Source organism: Chiloscyllium punctatum, chromosome 19, assembly GCF_047496795.1.
Source record: "Chiloscyllium punctatum isolate Juve2018m chromosome 19, sChiPun1.3, whole genome shotgun sequence".
Classification (NCBI taxonomy): domain Eukaryota; kingdom Metazoa; phylum Chordata; class Chondrichthyes; order Orectolobiformes; family Hemiscylliidae; genus Chiloscyllium; species Chiloscyllium punctatum.
The window spans coordinates 53,820,071-53,839,383 of NC_092757.1; the positions used below are offsets into that span (position 1 = coordinate 53,820,071).

Sequence of the window (19,313 nt, forward strand, 5' to 3'; positions counted from 1 at the left end):
TTGGAAGGAGGCAAATGTTAGTTCTTTTTTCAAGAAGAGTAATAGGGAAATCCCTGACAGTTACAGACCAGTCAGTCATACGTCTGTGATCAGCAAGGTTTTGGAAAGAATTCTGAGGGATAGAATTTATGACTATTTGGAAAAGATAAGTGTGATTAAAGGTAGTTCGCATGGCTTTGTGAGGGGCAGGTCATGCCTCACAAATCTTATTGAGTTCTTTGAGGAGGTGACAAGACAGGTCGACGAAGGTCGAGTAGTGGATGTGGTGTATTTGGACTTTAGCAAGGCATTTGATAAGGTACCCCCCAAGGTAGACTCATTCATAAAGTAGGAAGTATGGGATACAGAGAGATTTGGCTGTCTGGATTCAGAATTGGTTGGCTGACAGAAGGAAGACAGTGGTTGTAGATGGAAAGTATTCTGCCTGGAGGACAGTGGTGAGTGGTGTCCCGCAGGGCTCTGTTCTTGGGCCTCTGCTCTTTGTAGTTTTTATAAATGACTTGGATGAGGAGGTTGAGGGGTGGGTTAGTAAATTTGCAGATGACACAAAGGTTGGAGGTGCCGTTGATAGTATCGAGGGCTACTGCAGGCTGCAGCGTGATATAGACAGGATGCAGAGCTGGGCTGAGAAATGGCAGATGGGGTTCAACCTGGATAAATGCGAAGTGATGCATTTTGGAAAGTTGAACTTGAATGCCGATTATAGGATTAAAGACAGGATTCTTGGCAGTGTGGAGGAACAGAGGGATCTTGGTGTTCAAGTACATAGATCCCTCAAAGTTGCCACCCAAGTGGATAGAGTTGCTGAGAAAGTATATGGTATATGTTTTGGCTTTCATTAACTGGGGGATCGAGTTTAAGAGCCACGAGGTTTTGCTGCAGCTCTACAAGTCCCTGGTGAGACCACACTTGGAATATTGTGTCCAGTTCTGGTCGCCCTACTATAGGAAAGATACAGAGGCTTTGGAGAGAGTGCAAAGGAGGTTTACCAGGATGCTGCCTGGACTGCCTTCTGAAGAGAGGTTGACTGAGCTTGGACTTTTCTCTCTGGAGAGAAGGTGGAAGAGAGGTGACCTGATTGAGGTATACAAGGTAATGAGAGGCATGGATAGAGTCAATAGCTAGACTTTTCCCCAGGGCAGGATTGACTGGCACGAGGGGTCATAGTTTTAAGATATTTGGAGAAAGGTATAGAGGGGATATGAGAGGTAGGTTCTTTACACAAAAAGTTGGGAATGCATGGAATGGGTTGCCAGTGGTAGTGGTGGAAGCAGAGTCATTAGGGACATTTAAACGACTGCTGGACATGCACATGGAGAGCAGTGAATTGAGGGGTGCGTAGGTTAAGTTATTTTACGTTAGGATTAATCCTCAGTATAACATCGTGGGCCAAAGGGCCTGTTCTGTGCTGTTCTATGTTCAGGGCCCAAGTTGCTGTAGGTACAATTAAAATCAAGGAAGCTGGAGAGGCAAGAAATTGATAAATGCCGATATCGCGGAGGGTTATGGAGATGGAGAAGATTCCAAAGATAAGGAAGGAGCAAAGTCATGGAGGAAATTGTAAACAAAGATGAAAAATTTATAATCAAAACATTGCTTTCCAGGAGAGCAGTGTATGTTAGAGAGGGCAGGAATAGGTCATCGGGAATTGGTATATGTAAAGACATGGGTATCAAAGTTTTAGGTGACCTCAAATTTACAACAGGTATGGGAATTTGGGAAATTCCATGGTAGACCAGTGAACAGTGTGATAAAATCGTCAAGTCTAAAAGTAAAAAAGGCATGAGGGTTTCATCTGCAGATGCTCTGAGAGAACTGAGGTGTTCTATGTGGCAATAAGTACAATAAGTACACTGAAATGTGGTCACAAGCTTACTCCAGGGTGAACAATGAGACCAAGATTGAAAAAAGACTGGGAAAGGGATGGAACAGAAATAGCTAGGGAACAGAAATGGAACAGGGACTGGAAACAATGGCTCAATCTTCTCAAATTTAATTGGAGGAAATTTCAGTTTGCCCAGCATTGGATCTGATCATTTTGGAGTGGATGAGAGGGAAAAGGGAGATAATGCGATGGAGTTGCATGTTGTCAGAGCACCTGTAAAAATTAAACATTGTCTTTTCACTGTAGAAGAGGAGCAGCACATAGATGAGAAATAGGAAGAGGTTCAAAGATAGATCGTGAGGGACACTAGAGATACCAGGGTTGGACCTGGAAGAGAAGCCATTAGAAGTGACTCTACAGCTGTGACTGGATAGGTGGGATGGAGCCAAGTAAGGACAGTCTCATTCAGCCAACCAACCATGAACAAGCTTTGGAGAGAAAGGGAAGAGTCCAAATGGATAGGTAGGTCGAGTTGAGATAGTATACCTTGCTCACTGTGATACTGGGTGTCATTTATCACTTTGATAAAGACTGATTCAATATTGTGAGAGTTGTTGCAAATCTAATTTAGAAGGATTCAAGCACAGATTTGGAGGAAAGATGGGCTCGGATTTGGGAGTCGATGTATTCAAGAACTTTGGAGAGGAAAGAGAGGACGCAAATGGGATTATAGTTTCTAAGGGCAAAGGAGCCAAGGGTTTGTATTCTGAGGAGAGGGTACTTTTGAAGAGAAGAGAGGAGCAATACCTGAACTGATAGCCGTTAACAATATTAGATCATAAGACCATAAGACATAGGAGTGGAAGCAAGGCCTTTCGGCCCATCGAGTTCACTCTGCCATTTAATCATGGCTGATGGGCATTTCAACTCCACTTACCCGCACTCTCCCCGTAGCCCTTAATTCCTTGTGAGAATATTGGCTGGAGACCAGACAAGGAACTTGGCTGTTCAATGGTTTTGTGGGAATTAGAGTCAAGGGGATAGTAGGTGAATTGTATAAGATTACATTGGAGGGAAGAGATAGGAGAGAGGATTTGATTTCAGGGATAGGGGGGTTTGTGAGTTTGGGTGATTTTAAAAACAGTTTGGCCCAGGGGATAGCCAAAGAGAGGGAAACAGCTGAAGCTAGTAGATCATTATCACCTCAATGTTACTGACTTTTCTGAACTTCTCATGGACAACTCCTTTCGGTGACTGTAGAGCAGACGAGGTGGGGGAGGAAAGGAAATGGTTTGGGCCAAAGAAACTTGGAGTTCTCTTTAGATTCCTAGATGCTTCCAGAAGAGTGAGCAATTTTCGACAAGAATACCACCTGATAGCCCATTACCTGGTGCAAGCTTTCCTTGGAAGTAGAGTCACAGGTAGATAGGATACTGAAGGAGGCATTTGGTATGCTTTCCTTTGTTGTTCAGAGTATTAAGTATAGGAGTTGGGAGGTCATGTTGTGGATATTAATGAGGCCACTTTTGGGATACGGCATTCAATTCTGGTCTCCATGCTGTAGGAAAGATGTTGCTAGACCAGAAAGGATTCAGAAAAGATTTACAAGGATATTGCCAGGGTTGAAGGGTTTGACCTATAGGGAGTGGTTGAATAGACTAGGGCTGTCTTCCCTGGAGTGTCGGAGGCTGAGGGGTAACCTTATAGAGGTTTATAAAATCATGAGGGGCATGGACAGGATAAAAAGACAAGGTCTTTTTCCCTGGGGTTGGGGAGTCTTAAACTAGCGGGCATAGGTTTAAGTGAGACAGGAATGATTTAGATTAGATTAGATTACTTACAGTGTGGAAACAGGCCCTTCAGCCCAACAAGTCCACACTCCCCGTCCGAAGTGCAACCCACCCATACCCCTACATTTACCCCTTACCTAACACTACAGACAATTTAGCATGGCCAATTCACCTGACCTGCACATCTTTGGACTGGGGGAGGAAACCGGAGCACCCGGAGGAAACCCACGCAGACACGGGGAGAATGTGCAAACTCCACACAGAGAGTCGCCTGAGGCGGGAATTGAACCCGGGTCTCTGGCGCTGTGAGGCAGCAGTGCTAACCACTGTGCCACCGTGCCGCCCGTTAAAAGTGACCTAAGGAGCAATTTTTTCCACTCTGAGGGTGGTGCATGTTTGGAATGAGCTGCCAGAGGAAGTGGTGGAAGCTGGTACAATTACAATATTTAAAAGGCTATACCAGCAATCAACATTGATAACTCAATCTGTGGGACTTTGCTGTACACAAAATATTTCCAGTATTTAGTTTGTAGAACAAGTACTTGATAATTTGTGGAGATCTGAGACATTCCACAATTGAAATTCTGTCTTTCAAATTTGTCTGAATATTGAAAAGATATCAAAGAGGGAATGATACAAGGAACACGGCACAATATTTAGTTTGAACAATCCTCTTTGCTTGCTATGCATTAGGTATCAGATATAAACGAGTTGGTCCGATTTGAAGTGATCACATTTGGATCATATCCTGTCGTGATTACAGACATCCAGGAAAACCTCACTCCGAAGGTCGTGATGGAAAGAATGTCACAGATGGAATACCGAGGTTAGTGGCATCATGTCCATTGTGTCTGAGATGAGAAGCAGGAGATTATAGAAATATGTAGCGTGTTCAGGCAGCAGCTGGGAAGGATAATGGATGGTCACGATCCCCCCTTGGCAGACTGAAGGCTGAGACAGTATCATGCATTTCAACACAGTTGGAAAATATAGAGAGAAAGGTAAAGATAGAGAGCTAAAAGCTACTGCAATCACACAGTAAGTACTCTATGTGAAATATTCTGCAGACTGCTTAACAGAATCCTTCAGATAATACCATGGATCATCAGTGGGTTATGTAGATAAATGAAAAGAATATATGAGGAAGGTATGAAGAGTGAATATTGATATCAATGTGACAGAGTCAGAGAATGGCTCGAGCAGCAGCAAGAAAAGTCTGTCTACAGAAAAACAGCAGGATGTTTATGGCTGACATCAGCTGCCATTAATTCTGAGGAGTTTTTTTAATTGCAGTGGCAAATGTAAACAGGTAGGGCCAGTAGATCGTATGCAGGGTGACCACTATGTCTCCTGCCTCTATTCAGAGGGTCAGCAAACAAGACGTTTGAGAAGCTCTGGTTCCCAGTGGTGTGCTCTCCAGTCAGGATTGATCAGGCTCCATTCTGCCCGGGAATAGTGGTGACACTATATGGAGCTGTAAAAGACACAGACCTGAAAGATAGAGGAGAAAAATGCTGCAAATGCAGTGGGCATGAAATGCTAGCTGTAAATATACATGTAGGTAAAGTCATTCCTTGATGAAGAATGGGTAACTTCATCAACATTACTCAGTCTGTGACTGACACAGAGTGTCCCTTTCACCTCAGGAAAGTCTGTAAAATAAACAAAGAATTTCAGGCAGATCCACCCGTGTGAGACAACTTTAAGTCTTTACCTTTTAAATCTGATAATTAACAAAAAAACAGATATTTTCAACTCTCTCAAGCTATCGGCCATCTTCCAGCAGTTGGATCAGTTCCATTGCTGCATCAATGGTTTGAATTCTTAGTGCACAGCATTGGTGGCTGCTGTGTTTGGACAAGTAAATTCCGGTTCAGGCCAGTTAACATGACTACAAAGATTTGTTCCTTTCTTGTCCTCAAGGGCAGTACTATCTGATCATTTCTTCATCCTCGGTTCACTGTTGGTGGTTAGTGGCTGTCTTTAGCTTGCACCATCATTCTGTTTGATACTTCTCACTTTGGACGTGTCTCTGATGGAAAGGAGGACAGGAAAGGTTAAGAGTTTGATTTTTAAAGCTCATCAGTTTAACATGTTTTTTTTTGATGTTGAAGACTATTACAATAATAGTGGGAGAAACACAGGTTCAGCAATGCAGGTGGTCTACTCCTCCATCAACAGAACCTTCAATCTTCATGCTGGAAATAGTCAAGCCATTCCAAAACAGGTCATCATTATAATCACAGCAGGTGAGTCTGTGGGGGGATCTGGTGGGAGAATGGGAGGGAGTGTTAGGAGTGGGGTGAGGTGTTTGGTCATGATGATGAATTTGTTTTAATAAGCACTTGTGGGTGGCACGGTGGTTAGCACTGCTGCCTCACAGCGCCAGAGACCCAGGTTCTATTCTCGCCTCGGGCGACTCTCTGTGTGGAGTTTGCACATTCTCCCCGTGTCTGTGTGGGTTTGCTCCGGTTTCCTCCCACAGTCCAAAAATGTGCAGGTTAGGTGAATTGGTCATGCTAAATTGCCCGTAGTGTTAGGTGAAGGGGTAAATGTAAGGGAATGGGTCTGGGTGGGTTGTGCTTTGGCGGGTCGGTGTGGACTTGTTGAGCCAAAGGGCCTGTTTCCACACTGTAAATAATCTAATCTAATCACTTGTACTGGGGATTGGGATTTTGGGGACTGGACAAGACAGAAGTGAGAACATTGATGCTGATCAAGATTCATAAAAAACAAACAACAAGCTTTTTTTTAAGCTTCATTCATGGTATGATGACATCACTGGCTAGGCCAGCATTTATTGCCCAGAGGACAGTTGAGAGTCAACCACATTGCTGTAGGTCTGGGGTCCAGGCCACACCAGGTAAGGATGGTAGCTTCCTTCCCTGAAGGACATTAGTGAACCAGATGAGTTTTCCCAGCTATCAACAAAGGATTCACAGTCATCAGTAGATTTTTGACTTTTGTTGAATTCAAATTCCACCATCTGCCGTGGCAGGATTTGAACCTGGGGGTCCCCAGAACATTACCTGATAATACCAATAGGCCATCGCCTCCCCCAAGCTCAATAGTTATTGCCTCTCATGTCACACTTGAGTGAATTAAACCAGCAAACATTCATTTTGAAAACCAAGTTTGGTATCCAGTTTCTCCCTCAGAAAGTTCAGCTCAACCTGCTCCAAGACTGGACTGCCCGTGCAGGCTCATCAGAGTCACAGTGTCTGTCTGCCTCTGCCTAGACCATAGTCATGCACACACAGTTATAATGTGTACAGATGTCCTTGTTATAGGAAGGATATTATTCAGCTAGAGAGGGTTCAGAGGAGATTTGCCAGTTATGGAAGCTTTGAGTTACAAAGAAGGCTGAATGACTTTTTTCACTAGAATATAGGAGGTTAAGAGGTGACCTTATAAAATCATGAAGGATATAGATAGTGTTAATGGCGCATGTCTTTTTCCTAGGGTAAGAGATTTCAAGATGAGGAAGCAAATTTTCAACATTACAGGAGACAGATTTATAAAAGACATGAGAGGCAAATATTTCACACGAACAGTGATTCGCGTCTGGAATGAATTTCCAGAGGACATGGTGGATCTGGGTACAGTTACAACATTCAAAAGACATTTGGATAAGTACATGAATAGGAAAGGTTTGGAGGGATATGGCCAGAAACAGGCAGCTGGGACTAGTTTAGTTTGGGATTATGTTCAGCATGGACTGGTTGGACCAAAGGGTCTGTTTCTGTGCTTCATGACTCTATTGACAATCTGTGTGTGGCCTATATAACATCTCATATATATGTGCTTGCATTAATTAATTCATTTGTCCAGGTGACTCAGATAATGCACATTTCAAATCAAAGGCATCTGAAAGTCTTTTAAAACATGCTATCCTGTATATTGAAAGATTGGGGGAGATGGTGGTATTGTGGTGATTTCACTGGACTCGTAATCCAGAACTCCAGGCTAATGTACTGGGGACACCATTTCAAATTTCACCATGACAGGTGGTGAAGTTTGAATTCCAGTAAAACCTGGAAATATATTTTTTTTAAAACTAGTTCAATGAAAAGCACATAAGCACTGTCAACTGTTGTTAAACCTGACCACTAATATCCTTAAGGGAAGGAAATCTGCCATTCTTACCTGGTCTGGCCTATATGTGTCTCCAGACCCACAGCAATGTGGGTGACTCTTAACTGCCCTTGCGGCATGTAATGTTGGCCTAGTCAATAATGCAGCAAGCGGGAGGTGGAGAAGCCAATGTTTTGGGTGCAATCCTTCCTCATTTCTGGGGGTAGGTGCAAGGGGAGCTACACATATGGAGGGGACAGTGTGGAGAAGAGGTGGGGTGGTGAGGTAGGGTTAGGTGAATGCAGGTAGAGGGTACGACCTGGTTGGTCGATCGGAAGAATGAATCCGATTGGTAGCTGCAAGTAAGGGTTGGTAAGTAGAATGGAAGGGAGGGGGAGGGTCTGGAAAGGGAGTCAGTGGATGGGAAAGGAGGTTATTCGAAATTGGAGAACTCAATGTTGAGTCCTCTGGGCTTTAGGCTGCCCAGGCAGAAGATGAGGTGTTGTTCCTCCAACTTCAGCACTCAGATGGGCCCCAGCTACACCTGCCTCTTTGTTGGCTATATCGAACACTCCCGCTTCAGTACCCACACAGGCACTGTGCCCCAAATGTTCCACCGTTACATCAATGACTGCTTCAGTGCAGCGTCTTGCACCCAGGCTGAGCTGGAGCACTTCATCAACTTCACCCACAACTTCCACCCCGCTGTCAAATTCAGTTGGTCCATCTCGGACACCTCCCTCCTCTTTCTTGTCCTCACTATTTCCATCTCCAGCAACAGTCTGCAGACAGATGTTAGCGACAAACCCACAGACTCCCATAACTGCCTGAACTACACCTCCTCCCACCCAGTATCCTACAAGAACTCCATCCCATTCTCCCAATTCCTCTGTCTTCGCTACACCTGCTCGGACGAGGACACATTCCACTCCCAAGCATCCTAGATGTCCACCTATATTGAACAACATGCTTTCCCTCCACTCTGTCTTCCAGACAGCCCTCCACTGCACCACTTCCATTCCCCATTCCACTGCTCTAACACCCCCCAATGCAATAAAAACAGATTCCCCTTTGACCTCACCATCCCACCAGTTTCCGCATCCAACGCATCATACTTAAGCACATTCGCCAACTCTAGTTAGACCCCAGCACCAAGAACATCTTCCCCTCCCACTCCTCTCTGCTTTCCACAAGGACCATTCCCTTCACCAATCCTTGGTTCATGCCACTATCCCTACCAATTCCCCTCAAACCCCTTGGTACCTTCCCCTGCAACCATTCGGCCCCCCTCACCTCCATTCAGGACCCCAAACAGTCCTTCCAGGTGAGACAGAGGTTTCACCTGTCTCTCCTCTAACCTAGTTTACTGCATCAAGTGCTCCCGATGTGGTCTTCTCTACATCGGGGAGACCGAACGTAAACTTAGGGAACGGTTCACTGAGCATTGCAGCCGGGCCTAGAGGGGCCAACCAGTCACTGTCCATTTTAATTCCCCTTTCCACTCCCTTTCCAACATGACCATCCTTGGCCCCCTCCACTGCCACAGTGAATCAGACTGCAAATTGGAGGAACAATACCTCTTCTTCCACCTGGACAGCCTACAGCCCAGAGGACTCACATTGAGTTTTCCAATTTCAAATAACCTCCTTTCCCATTCCCCGAATCCCTTCCCATACCCCCCACCCCCCCTCCCATTCCTGTGATTGATTCTTCCTTGCAACTACCAACTGGATTCATTCCTCCCATTGACCAACCAGGTCTATCCTCTACCTGTGTTCACCTATCCCCACCTCATCGCCACCTGCCCCCCATCTGAAGCTCCCCTTACACCCAACCCCAGTCCTGAAGAAGGGTTACACTTGAAATGCTGACTTCTCTACCTCTTGTTGCTGCTTGGCTTGCTGTGTTCTTCCAGCCTCCTGCCTGTCTATTTTGGATTCCAGCATCTGCAGTTACCTTGTCCGTAGCCAATAACACTCACATCTCACAACAGAGCTAGGAAAACAAAGTAGTTAACATTGAGTGTTTTACAAGTTCCCAAATTGGTAAATGAAATTGCTTGGAAAACAGGAAAACCTTGAAAATGTGAAGGAAGAAGGTAACTTTGTACTTAGAGTAACATGCCTCCTGTTCACTCTGAATGGATATTTTATACTGCACTGTATTGTGTCCCATCTTGTGTACAAATTAATTTGCAAGTATTCGGGAATGGAACCTGTTCGTTACCTGGGGGCTTCCTATTGGGTTGTTCAAGTCCAAAAGCAGAATGTAACACACACAATGAGCTGTCTTATCAGATACGGAGCTGCACTCCAGAATTCCCTACCTAAACTGCCAGCCCTCATACTTGGCCAACTCTGTCTCTCTCCTCACATATCTCCTTAAAACCCAGATCTTTAATTCGGCTTTTGGTAAGATATTTCATTTTTCACCACAGAGAGGGCTTTCGGAACATGTTTTTGAATTTTCTGCTTGATAAACTCATTTATCGTTGATGCTGTTTTATTTCTTCCAAGAATTTTCAGTTTTTTCTAAATATATTTTTATTAAAAAGTAGGTTTTTAAAAAATATTACAACAAATACAAAACAATACAATTCAATTGGGTGGCACGATGGCTCGGTGGTTAGCATTGCTGCCTCACAGCACCAGGGTCCCAGGTTTATTTCCAGCCTTGGGCAACTGTCTGTGTGGAGTTTGCACATTCTCCTAGTGTCTGTGTGGGTTTCCTCCGGGTGCTCCGGTTTCATCCCACAATCCAAAGATGTGCAGGTCAGGTGAATTGGCCATGCTAAATTGCCCATAGTGTTAGCTAAATTAGTCAGAGGGAAATGGGTCTGGGTTGGTTACTCTTCGGAGGGTCGGTGTGGACTGGTTTGGCCGAAGGGCCTGTTTCCACGCTGTAGGGAATCTAATCTAATCTAATAAAAATACAAAGAAAGGACACCAAAAAAAAGTAAAAAGCCCAAACCACCCTCATGTAGAAATGTATAAATATGTATATAAAAAAACCCAACTAACTACTTAACTAAATGAATAATAAATAATAATAATACAGCTTAGCAAAACAAAACACTAATTCTCGAATATCAAGGGCATTACTTTTCACATTTTCATATGTTCACAGTTCCTCATCCCTGGATATTGGACTCATAAAGCATAATTGTTACGGCTATATAAAAGCCCTTGTTAGTGTGGCAGACAAATCCGTGTCCAGGTAGTCCAAAAAGGGCTACCATGTCTTATTGATAGTCTCAGTCTTTTGGTGTACCATACTTGTGAGAAAATCCAATGGGATATGCTCCATAACAATCTCACGCCAACCTGATCAGCCCGGGGGTTTTTCGGACACCCAGCCTAGCAAGATATTCTTTCTTGTGCAGCAAGTGAGGTTGTTGAAAAGATTTTCCTTATGGGCATCGACAGGGAACACATTGGGCAGGCCAAGAAGAGGAAAGATCGGGTCCTTCTCCATCTTTACACCCAAAATCCTCTCCATTGCACCTGCTACAGCGCTCCAGTATGTTTGAAGCCTACCACAGGACCAGAGACAATGGGTAAGAGTGCCCATACCAACCTTGCACTTGGAGCAAGTTGAAGATACCCCTACTTTAAATTTTGACAAACGATCCAGAGCCAAGTGGACCCTGTGGAGAATCTTCAACTGTAACGCATGGGTCCTATTGCAAATTGATATCTTTCTTGCATTTTCCCGAATATCTTCCCATGCCTCTGAGGAGACCTCAACACCCAACTCTCTCTCCCACACCCTGCCGAGTCGATTGAACTCATCTGAGGGGCCGCCCCCCCCCCAATTGATGATATAAAGTGCTGTCAGAAAGTGTACTGTTAGCCCTAAGCACCCTCCCCTCTCTGTCAGATTTGTAGGCATCAGTCAAAAGTGTAATCTTTTATTGAATAAAAGCCCTAACTTGAAAAAATGGAAGAGGTCCCTGCTCGATAGCTCATACTTCCGAGCTAACTGATCAAAAGACATCATTGTGTCTCCCTGAAATAAATCACCCATGCAAGACACACCCCTAGCTGCCAGAGTTTAAACTCTGAGTTCATCATTCCCAGTTGAAGACTTGACATACCCACTACAGGTGTAAGAAAAGATGTTTTGCCAATATTGCCTTCCTTCTGCCAAATTGCCCTCCATGCTTTCACAGTATTGATAACTATTGGGTTATGGCAATATTCCTTAACTGTCCTTATTTTGTCCAAAGACAGTAAACCAGTAAGGGGGTACCTTGCCTGGGAGGCTTCGATATCTAGCCATATTGAAAGAGGGTCCCCACAGGCTCAATCACTTGTGTAAGATAAAAGTGACCTTAGTTGGTAGCTTTTAATGTCCGGAAGATCCACTCCCCCCAATCTGTGAGGCAGCTGCAGTTTAGCTAATTTAATAAGGAGCCGCTTATGATGCCAAATAAAAGAGTTGAACCAGACGTTCAGTCTTGTGAATGTTTGCTTATCGAAAATCGGGGGGAGCATCCGTAGAGAGTACATCAAACTGGGGAGAAAATTCATCTTAATAAGTGCTATTCAACCCAACCATGACACTGGAAGTGCCTCCCATCTTTAAAGATCTTGTTTGGTTTTGTCGAATAATTGAACAAAATTAGCTTTAAACAACCGAACAAGAGCTGGAGTGATGAATATGCCCAAATACACAAAACCCCCCTGTGATCACTTAAATGGGAATCTATAGTCACCCTCAAGAACTAGCTCCTTCATAAGACCACCCATTGGCATAGCCCCTGGCTTTGCAAAATTAACCTTGTACCCCGAAAAGGTGCCAAACGAGCTGATGCATTGTATCAGGCGAAGCATCAAAACTGCTGGATTTGACAAAAACTATGAGGACATTGTCCACGTCCAATGAAATCTTGTGTAATTTTGACCCCACTTCTGTAGCTGATAGATTGGGATCCCTATGAATGGCCTCTGCCAATGGTTCAATCACCAACGTAAAAAGCAATGGCGAAAGGGGACAGCCCTGTCAGCTGCCTCTAAAAATGTTAAAATTGCACCCCATTTGGTGATGACCGCAGCGAGAGGGTCACCATAGAGAACCTTTACCCATCTTATAAAGGCTTCGCCCAAGCCAAACCGCTCCAGAGTATAGAAAAGATTTGGCCATTCAACCCGGTCAAATGCCTTCTCTGCATCTAGAGAGAAATCACCATTCCCTGTATGGACTGTTGTTGACATGCTTGAATTGCATAAAGCAGCCTCCTAACATTCTTGGAGGATCTGTGGCCCTTTATGAAGCCCTGGTCCTCTTTAACAATAGAAGGTAACACAGTTTCCAGCCTTAATGCAAGAGTCTTAGAGAGGATTTTAAAGTCAATATTTAAGAGTGAAATGGGCCTGTAAGAAACACAGTCCTCCGGGACCTTCCTTTTCTTTAAGAATAAGTGGAATATTGGCTTCTCTTAGAGATGGCGGGAAATGATCGTGACTCTATGAGTTATTGAACATGTTGAGCATCAGGTCTGATAATATGCTTATGAATTCCTTATAAAATTCACTGGGAACTCCATTAAGACTGGGTGCCTTTCCACTCTGAAGCTGCTTCACAGCCTCCTGTCCCTCTTGCTCTGACAACGGGGCATTGAGAAAGTACTCTTGTTTGGGGGTTACACCCGGGAGCTGGAGCTCCAGATCCTTGAAAAAGGACTTCATCTTGGCCTGACACTCTTTGCAACCCTCAGATTGGTATAATTCAGAGTAAAATCTCTGGAATGCCACATTAATCTTTTTGCAATTGCATGTTAGGTTCCCAGACCCTTCCCTGATTGAGATGATGGATTGAGAGGCACTCCTTTTCCTGGCAACTAGTTTCTTGCCCAGTTTGTCACCATGCTCATATAACCTTTGCTTTGTGAAAGTACGCTCCTGCTTTGCTGTCTGCATGAGCACGGAGTTCAATGCAGACTGAAGCGCTGTGAGCCTCTGTAGCTTAGCCACCGAGGACCTGTCAAAGTAAACCTTCTTGGCTGCCTTCTACCGTGCTTCAAGCAGACACTGCTGCTCCCTACTGGCAGAGTAGGAAATAACTAACCCTCTGGCATAGGCTTTCGCAGTTTCCCAAAGGATGGATGGGCTACTACCCGAACCTGAATTAATGTCTAGGAACGCCCTGAATTCCTTAGAGAAGTACTGAACAAACATATTATCAATAAGGATAAAGGGATGCATTCGCCAGTGTCGCGGACCTGCTACAGTGTCCTTAATCTTAACCAGAAGTACACTGGAGCATAACCAGAGATGGTAATATGACCAATCGTACAAGATGCCACCAAGTCCAGGGTTGCCACGGGGCTCAGAAAAATAATCAATCCTGGTGTGACGTCTGTGTGGATTGGGAAGAAACATAAAATCCCTGCCTGTAAGGTGGAGACACCCCCAGACATCCACCAACCCTAACTCCACACACAGATCTACTAATTGTTTAGTTTGTACAGAGGATATCGGGGGGCCTTTGGGCAACCTGTCTACTGTGGGATCCATGAGACAGTTAAAATATCCCCCTATAATGATGTGCTGGGACTTGAGACTGATCAGTTTAGAGAACACAGCTACCAGAAATTTGAGGGGATAGGCCAGAGGGCAATAAATATTTAAAAATCATATCCTTTCCCGTTTATCAGGGCTTTAAGAATTACAAACCTGTGTGTGTCTTTAACACACTCTAGTAACTTAAATGGGAGATTCCTCCTAACCGATGTAGCCACTCCTCTACTTCTGGTATCAAAAGATGAAAAGTAAATCAGATCAAACCCATTCTACTTTAGTTTCAAATGCTCCCTATCATCCAAGTGTGTCTCCAGTAATAAAGCAATATCCACCCTTTCCTTTCTAAGACTCGAGAGTACCTTTTTCCTCTTAATTGGTGAGTGACTCCCCTTGACATTCCAGGTACACCATTTAAACAAGTCATTAGCCAGAACCTTTTGCTGTAACATTTAGACTCCAGAGAGGAGGAACTTGAATTACAAATCACCAAGCCTTAGTGTCGCAAGATCCATCAAACATAGAAACTACATATAAGTTAAAAATCACACAACACCAGTTCATAGTCCAACAGGTTTATTTGAAAGCACTAGCTTTTAGAGCATTGCTCCTTCATCAGGTGGTTGTGGAGTATAAGATCATAAGACACAAAATTTACAGCAAAAGTATACAGTGTGATGTAACTGAAATTATATATTGAAAAAGACCTGGATTGTTTGTTAAGTCTCTCTCCTTTTAGAATGACCATGTTGGTTTCAGAGCTTTCATATGTAAATCCCAGAACTGTTTTTAAATTTGGAGATGCCGGTGTTGGACTGGGGTGTACAAAGTTAAAAATCACACAACACCAGGTTATAGTCCAACAGGTTTAATTGGAAGCACACTAGCTTTCGGAGCGACGCTCCTTCATCAGGTGATTGTGGAGGACACAATCGTAAGGCACAGAGTTTATAGCAAAAGTTTACAGTGCGATGTAACTGAAATTATACATTGAAAAATACTTTGATTGTTTGTTGAGTCTTTCATCTGTTAGAATGACCATGATAGTTTCACTTCTTTCACATGTAAATCACAAAACTTTTTTTAAAAAGTTACATTCTCAGGTTAACTGTAACAATTGATGTTAGCCAGATAATATGTTGAAGGTGTTAGCCCCCTGTGTCCTCTGTCTGAATATAACTTTTTTAAAAAGTTCTATTTCTAAAAAAAGGATTTACAGGATCTTACATGAATTCATGCAGTTTTTGAGAAAAATAAAATGTAATTCTGCAAGTACAAATTCACCCAAAAGACTTATATTGTGTGTGTGCTAGTGGGTATATGTGTCACTAGCACACACACAATGTGTGGGGTGGGGGGGGTGGGTAGTATGAGCTTCTGTGAGACAGTGTGTGTATGTGTATATGTGTGTGAGTGTAAAGGGGTATAGGTCTGTGAGTGTGTGAGTGTGTGTGTGTGTAGAGAGTTAACAAATAATCCAGGTCTTTTTCAATATATAATTTCAGTTACATCACACTGTAAACTTTTGCTGTAAGTTCTGTGTCTTACAATCTTATTCTCCACAACCACCCGGTGAAGGAGCAGCACTCCAAAAGCTAGTGCTTCCAAATGAACCTGTTGGACTATAACCTGGTGGTGTGTAATGTTTACCTTTGTACACCCCAGTCCAACACCAGGTCTCCAAACCATGCATAAACTAAAACCACTACAGTTAACAAGCCTTCAAAGCTATCAAAGACTATACACAACAAAAACCAAAAAACAAACCAGTGGTGCTGAAAAGGGGGCATCTACACATCCCAAAACCCAACTTCCCATCCTGCTGCCAATACTGCAGCCAGAGCATTTAAATGCCCATAAATAGGCATCCAGCCATCCCAACCATTTTCCCTCCTCCTAGCTAGAGCCGCACCACAAACACAAGCAGAAAAGAAAGAAAATACACCTTGAAATAACAATGTGAACAAAGACATTTTTGGGAAAAAAATGTACGAATCCATCTAAGGTGAGTGAGGCACCGCCAGATACCTCAGGGAGTACTGGATCCCTCAGTCTTTTCTTGACATCGTCATAGGATTTTCTTTTCTGGATCACCGCCACTGAGAAGTCCTGGAAGAACATGGTCTTAGAGCCCTCATAACCTACGGCCTTTGAATCCTTCCCTGGGATTCTGGAAGCTTCCACGATTCTCTCCTTATCTCTATAATGATGAAACCGCACCATGATAGGACAAGGACGTTGACCCTGACCTGACCTCCGCACCATGACCCAGTGAGCCCTCTCGATCTTCAAGCTTCCCAGTCCAGCCTCCAAGTTAAGGAATTTCAGCAACCAGTCCTCAATAAATTCCACCGGCTGCCCACTTTCCTTACCCTCCGGCAGACTGACAATCCGAATATTTTTTTCTCCTGCTCCTGTTCTTGAGGTCATCAACCTGGTCAAGAAAATTACGGACCTCAGTCTCCAGGGCCTGGATCCTATCCTTGGAGGAACCGGTATCAGCTTCCACCATTGTGACCCTGAGCTCTACCGCATCTGTCCTTTTCTCCAGGTCTCCCAGCCGCTGTCCATTCTTCTGAAACATGATAGAGATCGGGGCCAGCTTCTCCTCTATCTGCTTACCCAACATCTCGCGAGATTTCGCAAGCTCCTTCACCAGGGCCTGGTAGGTAATTGAGTCCGACGAGCCTGCAGGCTGGGCCATGGGCCTAGCCTCAGATGTACCTCCTACCTTCTTCGGCATCCCTGGACGGTGAAAACCGAGGTAAGTTGCTCTCTGACCATTTCCTGAACCTCTTTGACCTTTCCAGAGTCCCAGGATATCGCAGTGGTCCAGGTGGAGCGAGTTAAGACTTCGTCCCGCTTGTGCTGCGGTGTGGAGCTCTGCAACGCGATCTTCCTAGATTGCTGCCATCTTGGATCCCCCAGAACTTTCTTTTAACCTTTTCTCATTTTGAATCTTGGGAATATATTCTTCCCTCAGCATGTGGACAGGTAAATGTTAAGGTATCCACACTCAGGTATTCTGCCATGCATGTTATTATCCATAATGTGTAATTCTCTGCTGCATCAACATACTCCATTTTTGTCTTTTCTTTTAACAGGGCGGTACAATGGAGCATCGGCGCCTTACATTGTCACAAAGAAAATTTCAAATCTGTTCTCCCACTTGCCAGATCATCTAGGTAATCCGTCTAGTTGACTAAATAACACAAACATGATCCACAGAACTGACAAAACCACCAGTGTAACCTCTAACCAGTGTCAGCTGTGGTTCAGTTGCTAACGCCTGTGTTGCCCTCAAAGTTCAAGTTTCAGGCTCCAGTTTAAAGTCATAGAATGTTATAGCGTGAAATGAGGCTCTTCAGCCGAACATATTCATGCTGGTCCTCCAACATCTGAATATTCTAATCCCATTTTCCAACACTTGACCCGTAGTTTTGTATACTATAACATTTCAAATGCTCATCTAAATGTATCTTAAATATCAGCACTACCGCCCCTTCAGGCAGTGAGGTCCAGATACCCACTGCTGTCTGGGTGAAAAAGATTTTCCTCAAAGTCCCTCGCAACCTCTTGCTCCTTATCATAAAACTGTGTCCCCTGGTTATTTACTCATTGACTAAGGGGAAATGTTTCTCCCCTATCTAACCTGTCTATGCTCCTCATAACTTGGTACACCACAATCAGATCTCATCCCACCCTCAGCCTTCTCTGTTCTAAAGAAAACAGCTCCAGCCTATCCAATCTTCCCTCCTGGCTGTGTCATTGCAGCCCAGGCTGTGTTCTGGTGAAATTCCTCTGCTCCCCCTCTTGTGCAATTCTGTCTCCTGATAGTGTGATGACCAGAACTGCAAATAGTACTCTGTGCATGGACTGACTGACGTAATGTTCAGCTCCAACATAGCCCCCCTATTGTTGTATTTAATATCTTAACTAATAAAGGCAAATATTCCATTTCTTCTTAATCACCTTATCCTGTCCTATTGCCATCAAGGAGCTATGGACATAGTCCCCTTACTCTCTGTACATCCTAGGCTCCTACCATCCAATTCCCTTATCTTGTTAGTCCTCCCAAAATGCATCACCTCACATTTTTCAAGATTAAATTCCATTGGCCACTATTCTGCCGATCTGACCAGCCATCTATATCGTCTTGTAGTCCAAAGCTTTTCCTCCTCACTAATTACCACACCACCAATTCCTGTGACATATGGGAACATATTGATCAAACCACCTACATTCATGTCTAGATCATTAATGCACACAACCACAGCAAGGGACTCAGCACTCTGCCCTGTTGAATGTCACTGGGCACAGGCTTCTCAATCCAAAATTGCCCTTTGACCATCACCTAGGAGAAAGTGAGGACTGCAGATGCTGGAGACCTGCTGCACTTTTCCAGCAAAACATTTTCAGCTTTGACCATCACCCACTGCTTCCTGCTACATTGCTAAATTTGGATCCAATTTGCCAAATTTCCATGGATCCCATGAGCCTTTAGCTTCTTAAACAGTCTGCCATGTGAGACCTTATCTAGAACCTTATTGAAGTCCATGTAGACTACGTCAACTGTACTACTCTCACCTATACATCTAATCGGCTCCTGGAAAAATTCAATCAAATTTGTTAGCTATGATCTTCCCCCTGACAAAGCCATGCTTTGACTTATCTTTGCCTTTCCAAGTGGCAAGTTTGTCCTTCAAACGTGGTTCCAATAGTTTTCCTAACATTGGTGTTTGATTAATTGGCCTGTAATTTTCTGGTTTATCCTGACCTGCCTTCTTGAATATTGGTACTATGCTAGCTCTCCTCTAGCCCTCTGGCACCTCTTCTGTGGCCAGAGAGGATCTGAGCATGAACATCAGAACCACTGCAATCTCCTTCCATTGCCTGGAATATATCTCATCGAGGCCTGGCGAGTTATCCATTTTCAGACTCACCAAAACCACTAATTCCTCTTCGCTCTCAATGCTAATTTGTTCAAGTATATTGCAGTGTCCCTCCCTGATTTCTATGCCTACATCATTCTTCTCTATAGTGAATACTTGAGCACACAGATCAATACTGACACTCTAACTCAGCACTGTCGGCAGGGTTACC

The 19,313-nt window shown here is 44.0% G+C and overlaps 1 protein-coding gene across 1 annotated transcript in view; it reads left to right on the plus strand.

The window, feature by feature from the left end:
* Positions 1-19,313, plus strand: part of LOC140491356 (complement factor B-like) — an 80,197-nt gene that overhangs the window by 24,522 nt on the left and 36,362 nt on the right. The window contains exons 7-9 of the mRNA XM_072589425.1: positions 4,309-4,441; positions 5,730-5,864; positions 17,315-17,395. Of these exons, the coding sequence (XP_072445526.1) occupies positions 4,309-4,441; positions 5,730-5,864; positions 17,315-17,395 (349 nt within the window). The remainder of the gene's footprint in view (positions 1-4,308; positions 4,442-5,729; positions 5,865-17,314; positions 17,396-19,313) is intronic.